Below are 15,194 nucleotides of genomic sequence, written 5' to 3'. Positions count from 1 at the left end.
GATTGAGAAAAGATATCCATTTTAATGTACTTGTTTTGTTTTCTGGTACCTGAATCAGCAATTAAATTACTGCCTACTATTATAAATATTTGATTTCCCCTAAGACAAGTTTTAGATTTGTCCATGATGGTAAAACAATTCTTACTCCAACTCTTTTTTCCTGTTCTTATTCTTCCCCCTATGCTGCTGAAGAAAAAGCAAATGAACAAATGATCGGAAGTATAACTGCTACCACTACTGACAGCCAAAGAAGAAATGGAATTCTGAACCCTGCCCCTAGATTCACCTTTTCATACAAAATTATTACACTTTGTTTCTCGAATACATTTTTCAGTTTACACAGTTTACTTTTTTGAACCGTACTATGCATATGTTCAAAAAGCATAGTATTTTTCCCAATATATATTATGAGAACAGTGTATTAAAATAATAAAGATAACACCATCATCTTTCTTTTTTAAGTGTTTGGAATTGTTTCAGTATGATTCAATGTAGCAATCAAGAAGCCAGTCTCTTAAATGTATTTTCAGAGAGATGCCACAAACTTAGCTGTTGCACTCCCCTTTGGACTGTAGAGGATCTGTTGCTGAAGTAGCTGGGCCGGGGATGAGGTATCACCTGGCACTGTCTCACAGAGGCCATCCCTAAAGCCCTCTCATTATGAAAAGTGCCACATAAACCCAGTACACAGAGGTTCTGGCAACAAGCAGTGCTGGAAGTGACAAACCTGAATATTATGAGAGTTCTTCAGAGACAGGCTGCAGATACCCAAGGAAGGTAAGAAACTTTGAGGTCAAGGTAGATTCTGCCCCTGAGGACACCTGGATTACCTTTTCTCAGCACTGAACACTTGGACCTATTCAGTACAAGCAAATGCTTCTTGTGATCTGGAAAATAAAGCCTAAAATTTCCTCTCGAATCAAATAATCATTTTCATAATAAAGGAAAAAGACCTGCATTTGTTCTAAGATCTGCAATTTTAAAGAATGCCTAATTGAAAAAAAATCAACCTGAAGTCTTTATGTTTATTCCCTGCTATTCCCTGCTTCACAAGAGAGACAGAATTCAAATTGAAAAGATTTCAACTTTTCAGCATTTTTTTTAATCTTTTTTTTTTTTTTGAGAAATGTAGAGTTTTGAACTTCCTACCCTGATACTGTCATTTCGTTTGGAAATTACAATAAGCAAATAATAAGAGTACCAAGATCATCAAATACTTCTAGAAAGGGAACAAATAACGGTACTGTATTTATGAGTGTACTGACTGAAGAAAGAGTTTTATGTTATTTGCTAACTTTTTTTAATAACTGAATTAAAAGATGAAAGCTTTAATCAATTTCATAACGCTACCCAAAGAGCAGTATTATATGAGAGCTGCTCTGGAAGTAATGACTTCTGTTTCATTATGTTAGCTCACCATGTCAGAGGTGCATGGTGGTGGTATGGCTATGTAGAAGTTGAGTGTTCCTTCCAATAGTCCACTAAATCTTGTTGCTGTGCAACAGATGGCAGCAGAAAGGCAGTCTGACAAAATATCTGACACAGAAGTGTGTATGAAGCAAAGGTGTATAACTGAATTCATCTGTGTGGAAAAAAGTGGCACCCGTTGACATCCATCAATGCTTGCTGAACGTTGATGGAGCCTGAACAGTGGATGTGAGCGCAGTGAGGTGGTGGGTGGTGCGTTTCAGCAGTGGTGACAATGGGTCACCTCCACTGGTGCAAATTTTTATGAACGTGCCATGAAGGTTCTTGTTCATCATTAGTAAAAATGCACAGCTAACAGTGGTGACCATGTTGATAAATAGTGTTTTAGTAGCTGAGAATGTGCTCTATCAGATATTGTCATTGTGCTCTTTGTATCTGTTGTAGTTTGCACGCGAATAAATAGGCGGCATTACTTTCAGGGCATCCACCGTATTAGTTCTTAGAACTAAATCACTGTACGGTGCCACAGAAAAGCTGGTCCAAGTTGATGATACAAATGCCAGCAGGATTTGGGCAGTACCTCAAGTTTCAAAATTCTCTTCTGTAAGCATGTAACATTTCTGTACCTTTAAGCTGTCTTCAGTAAAAGAACAATACATGAGAAGGAGGTAGAATAATTTATAGATGCTTACAACAGCTAACTGAAATAACTGTTCAGCAGCCACTGCATCTAGAACATAGTAAAAACACGCAGGTTGCCTTTTTCCATCTTGATCTTTTTTTGCTTGTCTTTCTGTCACCACTACAGTGGGAAGTTAAGAGTCCTAAAATTATATGCTTATAGAAAAATGAAAGTGCAATACAACTTCCCTGGTAGATTAGATGGCTCAAAACATTTTTCCTTCTAGTTTTGTTTTGATATTTCCTTTTCTTTCAATAGCTCTAAACTTCATAGCAAGATTAACATCTATAAAGTTCTCCAAACACGTTGTCTGCCAAGCAGCTATTTATTTCAGCCTCAGATGTTTTGCTTGAAGATACATAATTCTAAACACTCTGAAGACACATTTTCTCAGAATTCATCTGCACAAGGTAAATTTTGTCCAAATCCAAGCATGAGCTAGCCTCTGCTTACCACACAGAATAAATGCAAGAATTTTGCAATTTCTTAAAGGTTCTACAGTCAAAGAGAAAGGATGCTTAAATTTCATCTAGAATAGGCATGTTCAGCAAGGCAGGTCTGTGTCAAAATCTTTCATTTTTTTAAACGATATACCATCTAATTGAAGACTGTATACACATATAAAATCTTAATTCTACAATTCTATCTTTGTTTAACTTGCAGTATGTTACATGACCCATGGGTTCACTTTCCTCTGTGGTCTGCAGTATAATTGGATTAACATGGATCCTTGTATTTGTCAGAGACTAGCTGACTTTGCCAGTGTTCTCAGTTGCACGTGACAGTCACAGTCCCTCCTGAAAACTGCTGCTACTCCAAATCAAGTTCAAAGTCCAAAGCATTCCTGTGATTTTATTATCCATTTTGGATGACAATATTCCTCAAGGCAAGAGAAGATATTGTTTCCTATTTGTAAATGATAATGAGCAGCCTTATTTTTCTTGCTTTACTCTCAACAAAGTTGTACTGATCTGTAGGTATTAGGTGTTAAGTACAGAAAATTCCTCTTTCCATCATTCTGACCTGTCTGTACTTAATCAGTGTCCAAGGATTAAATGGTCAGAATGAACTCTGTTCTCTAAAATTCTAGCATATTCTCTCTTTCCTCAGAAAATTCTTCAACAAAATCTTAAGCTACTATTACCTGCGATAGCCACAAGTGAGATGACTAAATGCTCTAAAGCTGAGAAATCCCCATGCCACATTTAAAGGCACACACTACAAAACTAGGATATTTACCACCAAATACATAGTATGAAAAAATGCTTTTAAACAGCTTTTTATTTAATCAATTAAAATAATTTCTTTTTTCTTATGGACTCACTGCTATTCTGGAAAGTGAAAACATTATTTGGTACTTTTTTAAAAAACTTTTTATTTTTGAAGTAGAAAGATATAATAAGGTAGTAAATGACATAAAAATACAGATAAACAGATAAGAGATATTTACCTTGCTGAGTATTCTGTTCTTGAGTTCGATTCACAGTGAGGTCTAGAGGGCTATCCTGCTCTTCCTGAAGGGAGTTTTCCGTTTGGTTCATTTGGATACTTTTACATATCAGACTCGGTTCAAATGATGAACCATTTCTGTTCTCTTGAATTTTGCTACTTTTTGAAATGTACTCAATTGCAAACTGGCGGATCATTTTTTTCATTAATTCCTGAGCAACTAGGGGAATGTTAGGATCACAGTTCTGAGGAAGATCTAGGAGAGAAAAGAACAACAACACAAGCAATAGATGTATTAAGAAAAATGAAAATACTTTCCTTGAAAAGAATATTTCACATAAGCACAATGAATACGTGCAAGGATTTCAAATGCACAATTAAGATGCCTAGCAAATTCTTCTTACAAGTATTCCTTATTGGTCACTTGGATGAGCATGTCTGGCAGGCATCAGTAATACAGTATGATTATAATGAGAAGCTACTTTCAAAAAACAACTAAAAATACATATATATTTTAAAAATGCAATTCTACAAATTAGTTTTTATATCACACAGAAGTTTGCAGAAGTTGATCATAAAGAGTTGTTTCATGTGTATAATAGATGACATCCACATTGTAGATTCAAGGTTTCAATGCCAAAACTGATACGAAGCAACTTGAAAGGTCTCTCATAAATGGTAATATTACAAGCAGTTGAATTTTAAAATAATCTTCCTTTGTCATTTTCCAAGTGCTAACAATTAAATCATTTGAGAGAAAAAAACATTTTTTCCTGTTCTAAATCATATATAAACTGTGTACAAATGCATTCATATAATAACAGTCCCACAGAAAAAAACAACAAAAAACAGTGCTTCAGGTTTATTCTAAACACCAGGAAAGCGTTGCAAAGCTGCAAAACATTACAAATACATGTATTTGGTCTGCTGACACAGACGACTGTTCTAAGATGACTCCTGCCAATGCCTTTTGGTCTGCTTTTGCAAGGTAAGTTGGAGCTTCTCTATTTTCAAAGACTGAGTATATGCTAGACAATTCATTTTCAAGAGACCAAATGCAAGGTATGAATTACAAAAATCTGCTTTTGATTGAAGGCCTATCTTCTGACACTCCTTCAACCGAAACTCTAGCAAAATTTATAAAACTTAATAGGAGTTTCTGGAAATTCTGAAGAATGCTAAAGAATACGTACAAGAAATCTTTCCCAGTCATATAACACTCAGACACAGGTGTGCTTCATTTATTGGTATTTTCTGATTCCTGCATAATGAATCTACAAAATGTTCAAGTAGCATTTGGTCTTCATAAGAATTAATTATTATCTAGGAACAGAAGTATCTGCCTAAAGCCGTAATTCCACTGTCAAGTGGAGAAAATTACTGATCAACAACTTAGCTTAAAAGAAACACAAACAACCAAAAAGTATGAAAAAAAGCAGGTAAAAACCTGTAATTTTAAGTTCAGTGTCAAAGCTTCACTACACTTCACTATACTTTGCTACAATCTTTAACTAATAATATAATATTTGAAAAGGCAATTTATTGTGTTTCGGGAGAAGTACTAGACCTCTGAGCTTAAGCCTCACTAGCAAATGTTTCTTAATTATTATCAGCAGATGGCACCAGATATACTTTGTAGGAACAAAAAGTTTTATTTTAAGACATTTTTATCAGGAGTCACAATTATAGCTACTTTTAAGTTTTAAATCGATATGTCTATATCTACTAATAAGACATAGGGGAATGGCTTTAAATTAAAAGATGCGAAATTTGGGTTAGATGCTAGGAAGAAATTCTTTACTCAGAGGATCATGATGCACTGGAACAGGATGTTCAGGATAGTTGTGGATGCCCCATCCTTAAAGGCATTCAAGACCAGGTTGGACGGGGTCCTGTGCATCCGGGATCTAGGGGGTGGGCGTGTGGAGGGGTTGGAGGCAAATGATCTCTAAGGTCCCTTCTAAGCTAAGCCATTCTATGATTCTACATCTGCTTAAGCTTCTATTTTTCAGACAGAAGGCTTATACCACAAGGCAGCTACAATTATTCCACTGATTGCATGTGCGCATACAAATACCCAGCAGAAGAGTTTCTAAGAAGCTGGACTAAAAGGTAGCTCTGATATCCCACTAGTTTCTCTCAGAACTTTGTAGGCCCTCCTAATATAAAATACAGATGTGTCACTGAGTCTTCCCTTATGCTATAGCCTAGTAATTTCTGTTTTTGATTTTGTCAAGATTCTAGCCAGAATACAAGTGAAGGCAGTAGTAAAGATGATATGCAATTATGACTAACTGTAATGATTTATTTTGATTGAAAGCCCACATTTAGGATTAAAGCTTCCTCAGTTAGTGTACCTTAAATAACTTGTAGCTACTCAAATCTGTATTCTACAGCACTTTGCCTATCAGTATTATCTGTACACACTGCAGCTCTCCCTCTTTGACAAAAACGAATGACCCCACATTAACTGCCAAACTGTCCCAGCAACATCCTTGTTTCCACATATAAACTTGCCCAACTCACTGTAAAATCACCAGCAGGTTAAAAACAATACAGCCATTTATTTTTTACTACATCTCATAATTAGTTTAGTCAGCTTGACTGATCAACAAAAAGAAGGACAAAAAAAATGATGTATTTTCACGCAACTTAAAGCTGGCAGCAAATGACTTGGACAGGTGTGCTGGAGAAAAAAACTGTCTGCATGGCCAGGCTCAGAAAGCAGTAGTGATAAAGTTAAATCTAGTTGGTAGCCAGTCATTAGCGGTGCTCCCCAGAGAACAATACTGGGACTGTCCCTGGGCAATATCTTTACTGATGATTTGGATGAGGGGATTGAGCACACCCTCAGTTTTCAGATGACATCAAGCTGGGGGGAAGTATTGACCTGTCTGAGGGTAGGAAGGTCCTACAGAGGGATCTGAATAGGCTGGATTGATGCTGAGGCCCATAGTATGAGCTTTAGTAAGATCAGAAGTGGGGTCCTGCACTTCGGTCACAACCACCTCAAGTAATGCTACAGACTTGTGGCAGAGCAGCTGGCAAGCTGCACAGAAGAAAAGGATCTGGGGATGTTAGTCCACAGCCAGCTGAACATGAGCCAGCACTGTGCCCAGGAGGCCAAGAAGACCAAAAGTACTCTAGCTCGTGTAAGAAAAAACATAGTTGGCCAGACTAAGAATGCAATCATCCTTCTGTACCATCTCTGGTGAGGCTGTAACTCCAGTACTGTCTTCAGTTTTGGGCTACTTTCTACAGGAAAGACATTGACACCCCGGAGCGCATCCAGAGAAGGGCAACAAAGCTAGTGAGAGGTCTGGAGCACAGGTCTTATGAGAAGCAGCTGAGGGAACTGGGATTGTTTACACTGGAGAAGAAAAGGCTTAAGGAAGACTTTACTGTCTACAGGTACCTGGAAGTAGGCTGTAGTGAAGTGGGGGTTGGTTTTTTCTCCCAGATTAACTAGAGATAGGATAAGAGGTAACAGCCTTACGTTGTCCAGGGCTGATTCAGGTTGGATATTAGGAAAAACTTCATTGGAAAATGATGCCCTGGGAAGTGATAGAGTCACTACATCTGGAGGTTTTCAAGAAAAGGGTATGTGTGGCACTTAGGGACACGGGTTTAATAAGTGGGGTAGTGATGGGTTGGCATTTGGACAAGATGATTTTGGAGGTCTTCCCTAATCTTAAATACAACCAGTCCTAGAAACATTAAGTGAAAAGTTTATCCTGCTTACAACACCCAATGGACAAAGAACAATGATATACTTAGGAAGAAAGCATCTGGTTTTCAGATATATCGCTTAGTGGTATGGTGCATGAGCAGTAGGTAGCTGATGGCCCTTGGTTTGTTTAGACCAGAGAAGAGGAAATTGAGGGGAAGCCTCATGTTAGCCTACAACTTCCTCATGAGGGGAGTGGAGGGACAGGCCCTGACCTCCTCTCTGGCAACAGCAACAGGATCCAGCACGGAGCTGTGCCATGGAAATGTCAAGTTGGGTATGACAGAAGGTGAATTCAACTGCTGGGAACTGAAACAGTCTGCAGGGCAGGGACACAGTGCCAAGCCTATCGGAATTCTAGAAGTGTTTGGACAATGAAACACAGTTTGGTTTAGGTGTGGTCCAGTGTGGATCTGGTAGCTGAATTCCATGATTTCTGTGGGTCCCTTCCAACTTAGGATATTCTATGATTCTATGAATCAGTACGCAAAACATAAAGCAAGTAATGCTAGAAAACACTGTACATCAAGAGATCAAGAAAAGTCATGAGGAAGTAGAAATTTAAAGAAATACCTGCCAAGGGAGATGCCATATAAACTGGTCCCTCGATTAGATTATAATAAAAGTTCCAGAAATACGGAGGTGATAATATTTTATTTCAAATAGAAAATAACCAATTTTAAGAAAAGCCAAGGAACAAAGATGGACTCAAAATGCTGCTGCACTCCATCCAAATTTCTTTTAATTCATAAGCAAATCATAGGCTGAACAGGTCTGCCCTGTACAGAAGAAGATTATACCCATCCCAGGTTCAAAGGCATAGTAATCTTCTCCTGGTACAGGAAAGTAAAGGGCATAAAATTAACTACTTCCCCTCACTCCCCTCCCCCCAGTCTGTGCATAAAGAGCCATTGACTTGCTGTACTTCTTTGATAAAGCAAGGGAGGGCTGTAATACTCACCTATTTTGGCATTCAAGTACACTTACTAGACCCCCAATAAAACCATGTAAAACAAATGATGAGTGAACCTGCAGTCACACTCATTACACAGAAGCTTCAGGAAGAAAATGAGTATTTTTGCTTCTCTCAGTAGTGACTAGCTTACTAGAACGTAATCTACATGAACCAGCTTTTAGTCACTCATACGCTTGCCAACTGCCAAAGAATGAGAGCAGACAAAGAAAGAAAGAGCTTCTAAATATTGTTTCAGCATTAAGTTTCAAACACAAACTTGAATGCATTGAAAGCTGCAACTCTGAGAAGTATGAATACCCCAAATACTATTTCGTAATTTGTAAGACACATTCTCTCGCTTAAAAGAGAGTTTTCCTGTTGTGAAGCAAAAGCAATTTAGTGCTTAAGAATTCCAGAGAACAGCAGAGTTGGCATAGAAAGAAATAATTAGCTCACAGGGAAGAAAGATAATGAACACAGATCCAGGAGAAAAAAAGATACGGCAACAAGACTAAAAACAATGGCAAGTTAGAAGAGAAGTAGTGCTTGATTTGCTGATATTGAATTAAGTAAAGACTGGAGAAAAATAAAGAACAAAGAGAAATAGTGCTCAGTACATTAATAGAAGTACTTTAGAATCAAAGTCAAACGTAAATTATTCAATTTTTCCAGATTCAAGTTATCTCTTAATAGAAAAAGACATGCTTTCATTACCTTTCTTTCGAAAGAGTGCATTTAGATAGTTTTCTGCTTGGCATTCAATCTTATCAGTGTTGGACTGGCCCTGAGATGAAAGTTCCTCTGTAGGCGTTGACTGTGAAGAACCGATAACTGATGCACGATCCTAGAAGGCATATGAAAATTATAAAGTCTTTCAGAAGTTGGTTTGTTGATAGTACAACATATAATTAAACTACTGAGCTATGAAATAACAAACCACTAAAAATAATTTTACTTCCACTCATAGCTAAACTATCTTGAGTCAAAATGCATTATTAACGTATTTGCAAAATTCAGTTCTCTGATTCCTATTCTTATACTGAAAATTAGGTGGGGAGTCATGCTAAATATGTTCATACTTACACTGACTGTTTCTTTGTGTAAATTACAAAAGGAACATTTCTCATCCATAGACCAGTCAGTTAGCTCTTCTGGCTCACAGTCTTAAAAGAAGGAAAAAAAGCTAGATGTTTTATACATGTAAAAGTGGATTCAGAGAACAAGATACACATCTAACAATTCTGTTAACTAAGTTTCATCGTAACCTAGTACACATCTATTGGTAAAATGCAGTTAATATCACTTAGTTCTTTGGTATTTTTGAAGTCTAGCCTAGCTTATATAGCCCATTCAAATCACATTTCTTAAAATGAAAAGTACATAAGTTGCTCTGAAAGTAATTCCTCCTATTTATTCGCGTGCAAACTACAACAGATACAAAGAGCACAATGACAATATCTGATAGAGCACATTCTCAGCTACTAAAACACTATTTATCAACATGGTCACCACTGTTAGCTGTGCATTTTTACTAATGATGAACAAGAACCTTCATGGCACGTTCATAAAAATTTGCACCAGTGGAGGTGACCCATTGTCACCACTGCTGAAACGCACCACCCACCACCTCACTGCGCTCACATCCACTGTTCAGGCTCCATCAACGTTCAGCAAGCATTGATGGATGTCAACGGGTGCCACTTTTTTTCCACACAGATGAATTCAGTTATACACCTTTGCTTCATACATACTTCTGTGTCAGATATTATTTTGTCAGACTGCCTTTCTGCTGCCATCTGTTGCACAGCAACAAGATTTAGTGGACTATTGGAAGGAACACTCAACTTCTACATAGCCATACCACCACCATGCACCTCTGACATGGTGAGCCAACATAATGAAACAGAAGTCATTACTTTCAGAGCACCCTTCATAAATTCATATGCTTCAGTTGTACTACAGTTATCCTAGGTATCTGAGTACAGTAAATTAAGCTCTGAATCTCAGTCATTATTTTTAATGAAAGTCTGTAAACCTTTATCAAACTAAGCTAGAAATTAGGATAGATCCTTCACCATTTGAGAAACATGTATTGTATTGAAAGGTATTTTATCCTGTGTCACCACTACAAATAAATCAAAACCCTACACTCATTTGAAATTATTTATTCTGATGCAAACATAAATAACATATCTTAAGTTATCAGAAGGGCTACACTACTACTGAGCAAACACAGACTTAAACAGATCAGAATGGAAATGCATCATCTACTTTCTTTAATCGTGTTACTAAGCTCCGTTTCAAGTTAGCTTTCCACCACATATTTTTTTCTTCACAAATCACCAATCACTGATGATTTTCTAAAATTGACTGCTCTGAATGTCTTCCAATTTCTTGTTTAAATTTAATCATAGCAACTTCTTCCAGTTTGCATTTGTGGCAACACTGTTCTTACATCTAAACAATTATCACTCTTGAGTATCTGGTATCTTGACATACTTACAGATAATAGCATCACCCCCTCCCCCCTTACACTTCATTTTGCTAGGCTAATTTAGTCCACTTGGTCTTCTCTCATGGTACTCAGCCTTATTTTCTCTGCATTGTTGCTACTTGGTCTACTGTTTCCTGAACACAGGTGACCACCTGTTCTCAAGATAATGCTTTCCCTTTACATTTACAACAGCCTTTCCTACAGCAGCCTGGTTGTGCATAAATCTTTATCATAGCTACATCACTTTGAAAAGTGAATATTAATTTAACTAGAACAACAAGGTCTTCCACCATGCCAGTCATTTCCACTTTATGTGCTTAAAGCTTAAAAATACTGCTTGTTTTCTTTATGAACTACTTTCTTTATATTGTGGTGGATTGACCCAGGCTGGCTGCCAGAACTCCTAACCCATCACTCTCATTTCCCCTCGTCAGCAGGTTGGAGGGGAAAAACAAGATGAAAAAATTCCTGGATAAAGATTAAAAAAACCTCACGGGTCAAGACTAATGCAGGAAGATCACTTACCAAGTACTGTCACAGGCACAAGACTCAACTTGGAGAAAGTAAATTTAATTTATTGCCATTCAAAACAGATATCCATAATGAAAAAAAAAAAAAAAAAAGGCAAAACCAAACACCTTTCCCCACCATCTTTACAGTCAGTCCTTCATTTCTGACTCTTATCTCCTCCCCAACTCCAAAAGTGTAAGGAACATATGGATCTTGAAGCCCCCATCCGTTCATAAGAATTCTCTGCTCCTTCTTCCTCCTCCCACTTTCCCCATTTTCAGCACGCAATCCCTTCCACAGGCTACAGGCCTTCATCAGCTCTTCCAGTGAGGATTGTTCTTAATGGCTGCAGTTCAAGAAGTGCTCTAGTGTGGGGCTTTAGCACAGGGCACAGTCCTTCAAAATAAGACTACTCCAGCAGGGGGTTCAGCACGGGCCACATTCTCTTCCAGAAAAACTGTTCCTGGGTGGGCTCTTCAAGGGCTGTAGTTCCTTTCAGGGCACATCCATCTGCTGTGGCGTAAGGTCTTCCTTGGAGTGGTTCTCCAAGTGCTCCAGGTTATCTCTCCAGGTGGTACCCTCCAAAGGCTACTGCAGGGGAATCTCTGCCCCAGTACCTGGAGCACCTCCTCTCTCTCTCTCTCTCCTTCTCTGACATTGGTGTCTCAAGAACGTTTCTCATGTTCCTTCTCCCTGCCCACATTCCTTTCTCATGAATGCTGTGCAGTTTTGTTGGCGGTGGTTTTATTTTTGTTTTCTTCTATTAACTCTCCCAAATACCTTATCACAGAGGCACCACCAGAAATAAAATTAACCCAAAAGAAAATGAGGGTCCTATGTTGAATGTGAACATAATTAGCTTAAAAATAAAAATTCTGAGGTAATACTTTAAACTTCATTCTCAAATACCAATGTAAAGCAAAATCCTGCATTAAAAATCTGCTGGTTTGCATCTCTGGAAGTACATAGCAATTTTGACGTGTTGGAGAATTGATCATTAAAAAAAAAAAGACAGGATTTTCCTGACTGTACAGTAAGAAGAACATTAATCTCAACACTCCTGACTGGTAGAGCTATTCATTCAGCATGTCTGCATATAAAAAACTAATGCACAGTACACTTTCATTAACAAATGCATGTTTTCATAGTTCTCCCTAAAACTACAATAGGATTACTTATGAATATTGAGATTGTGAGTGTAACTCCAAGACAGATTTTATACTTATCAGAGAGATTCTTTGGACTGGAAATTTTCAAGTTCCACTGTTAAAAGTCTAATTGGAGAGCAATCCCTATGCGTCAGCAAACAAGCAAGACCTGAGAAGCATCAGCTCTGCATGACACTAAATTTACTCAAAAAAGACTATCTCATGTTAATGCAGTGTATCAGGAATCCACTGAGCTAAAGAAAGAGAGAATAAGAACTCAAATATATAGGTAATGGATCAATTCTAAACTTCTCTAATAGAAGTATTTTGAAATTGAGTAAACGATGAGAACAATTGTAACTTTTAAAAAGAATGGTTAAAAACCACAGTACTGATGAAAAGAGAAAGGCTAAAGGCTCTGTCAGGGATTTCTCAAACACTCAAGCCATATTTTAGAAAAAAAACAACATGAGAAATAAAGGGAAGAAAGAGGCTCTTTGCAGTAACAAAATTATTTCAAACTGTCCTCCTAGACATCTTCCCTTCAGAGCTTCATCTGATTGCAGTTTTCAGCAGTGGCACAGCTGATATATCAAATATCTGGCTCAGTAAAAAAAAAAAAAAACAACCACCAACTAGTCATATTTTCCTTTACATGTAGGCTGTTGTTAATGACACATCAGTAACAGACCTTGGCTCAGGGCAACTGATTTCATGTATCACAAATGCCTTTTGAAAGATACCCTCAAAAATGTCTTACTCCTCACCTCAGACCAGTGCTTTTCCAAGAGGAAAAAAGGCAAACATAGGCAACTGCTGTGGTGTTTGTTAATACATCAAATGCCAGGCACATGACTGTCTCAGGTCATCATGAGAGAAAGCACACTGATGTCAGTACTAGTTTTTAACTACAGATAGACAACCATACTCTTAGAAAGATCAGAGGCACCGATAGCCTCTTGGCTACATACAACTTTGGGGGAGAGAATGAGGTTGATCTTGAATCTAATTAGCAGAACATGGGTATAAGCAAACAATTAGGAAGACCTAATACCAAGATACAAACTGGACAGCTCTGCAACTAGAAGATGGGCTATTAAAGCAGTCAAGAGGGCAAAAAAAGAAAAAGGTGACGAATAATGAAGGTGAATGATAGTTATTCATGCAAATACAAGTCCTACACATATATAATGTGAAAGAATTTTAGGATAATGAAGAAAATCTTTCCCTCTTCAGGTAGCTATCTGTTATCATGAGTGGTTACTTAATTAGCCTGGATGCTTAGTAAAATAATTTCTAAGGTTTACAAGGTATTTTCCTTGAAAAGTAAGAAAAATAAACCAGTAAAACTAAAATCTACATCCGAAGTTGTCATTGTAATTTATTTACTTTTCCCTCAAGCAGCTTTGAGTACAATAATTGAATCTGGAGATCAAATACTGTTTCAAGATGGAGCTAAGGAGAAGTTATATAAACTAACACACTCACATTACACTTGATGCATATTACTATTTGTTACAAAAATACATAAAAAATAACAACGTAAGAGAAAAAACCTCTTAGCTGCAATATTTCAGCAGATCCTCACATATTTTCAGGTCACTAAGATATTTGATTTCTTGAGCTTCATTCAAAGAAACATACACTCCTGGTAGTGAGGCATAATGCTGCATATACATAGTACTGGTACAGTGCTTATGACAAACAAAAAAGACAACTTGTAGGACATAGTGACTTTGGAATGTTGCTAAGAGCCTAAAAATGTGCATTCTGTTCTTTATACCAACCATATTTTTAAACTAAGGCAAATCTAGTTTGTCTCAGTTTCTTTATCTGTAAAATGGAAAAACTGCACTTGAATAATAAAAGGGGAAGATCTATTGTCAATCTTACACAAAAATGCTGCATTAGACTTTACAACACAATTCCGATGACAATTTAGAAACAGACCTGCATCCTATAAGGTCAATGTCTACCATATTTATGGAGCACAGCAATCTCTTTCAGCGTGTTATAGCATCTATATGTATAAACAAACGAATAAAAAGGAATAAGGTAAGGAGGGCACCCTATCATTAACCATGTCTTCTGCAGTTGCTTCAGAACTGAAAACAGCTTTACAGGTGTGTCAGACTTACAGGAAAAAGCTTTAACTGCCCCCCAAAAAAAACAAAAAAACAAACAAACAAAAAAAACCCCAACAAAACAAACGGAAATATCACTGACAAATGATGGGGGCTGGAGAACGGAGAATAACTTTCAAAAGATTACACTTTAGATAAACATGAACTTTATCTGCAGGACAAAAAAAAAACTAGTAAGTCAAAGATCCTCTGTAAACAAAGGACACCACAGATCACCTTAAGTAGAAGGTCACAAGAAATCTTCAACAACATGAGGTAAATAAGTATTTCTCATAAGAAGTGAAGCAACAGACATGAAGCAACTTCAAAGCAGTAACGTAACACTTTACAGTTGACTGTTGGGGTCTTTTAGTTGTAACACTTATGTTCTGGTCAGTCATTTGATGCTTTGTCTTATGCAAAACCCCAAGAATACCCCGAACTTTCTTTCAAACTGTAAACCCTTTAACGCAAGAAAATAAAGCTTTAATAACTGATCAACATGAAGCCTAACACATAACAACCCATTAGAATTAGAACCAGATAAAAAAAAAAATTGTACACTACGATTAACATTACCCTCTTCACTTTCCAGAGTAATGTGCTTGTTTTTAACACAGTAGATGGAAGTACTAATCCAGAAAATAAGCTTTAGCCCCATTCTACGCATTTAAGTGT

General features: G+C 37.3%; 1 protein-coding gene across 1 annotated transcript in view; it reads right to left on the bottom strand.

Moving 5' to 3' along the window:
- LCORL (ligand dependent nuclear receptor corepressor like) overlaps window positions 1–15,194 on the bottom strand; it is a 61,453-nt gene that overhangs the window by 21,504 nt on the left and 24,755 nt on the right. The window contains 3 exon segments of the mRNA XM_085223412.1: window positions 3,561–3,815; window positions 8,956–9,085; window positions 9,325–9,404. Coding sequence (XP_085079538.1) covers window positions 3,561–3,815; window positions 8,956–9,085; window positions 9,325–9,404 — 465 coding nt within the window.

Source organism: Meleagris gallopavo, chromosome 4 (genome assembly GCF_905368555.1).
Source record: "Meleagris gallopavo chromosome 4, MGAL_WU_HG_1.1, whole genome shotgun sequence".
In the NCBI taxonomy this organism is placed as follows: Eukaryota; Metazoa; Chordata; class Aves; order Galliformes; family Phasianidae; genus Meleagris; species Meleagris gallopavo.
The sequence above is the reverse complement of the archived record's forward strand: the minus strand, read 5'-3'. Positions and strand labels throughout refer to the sequence as shown.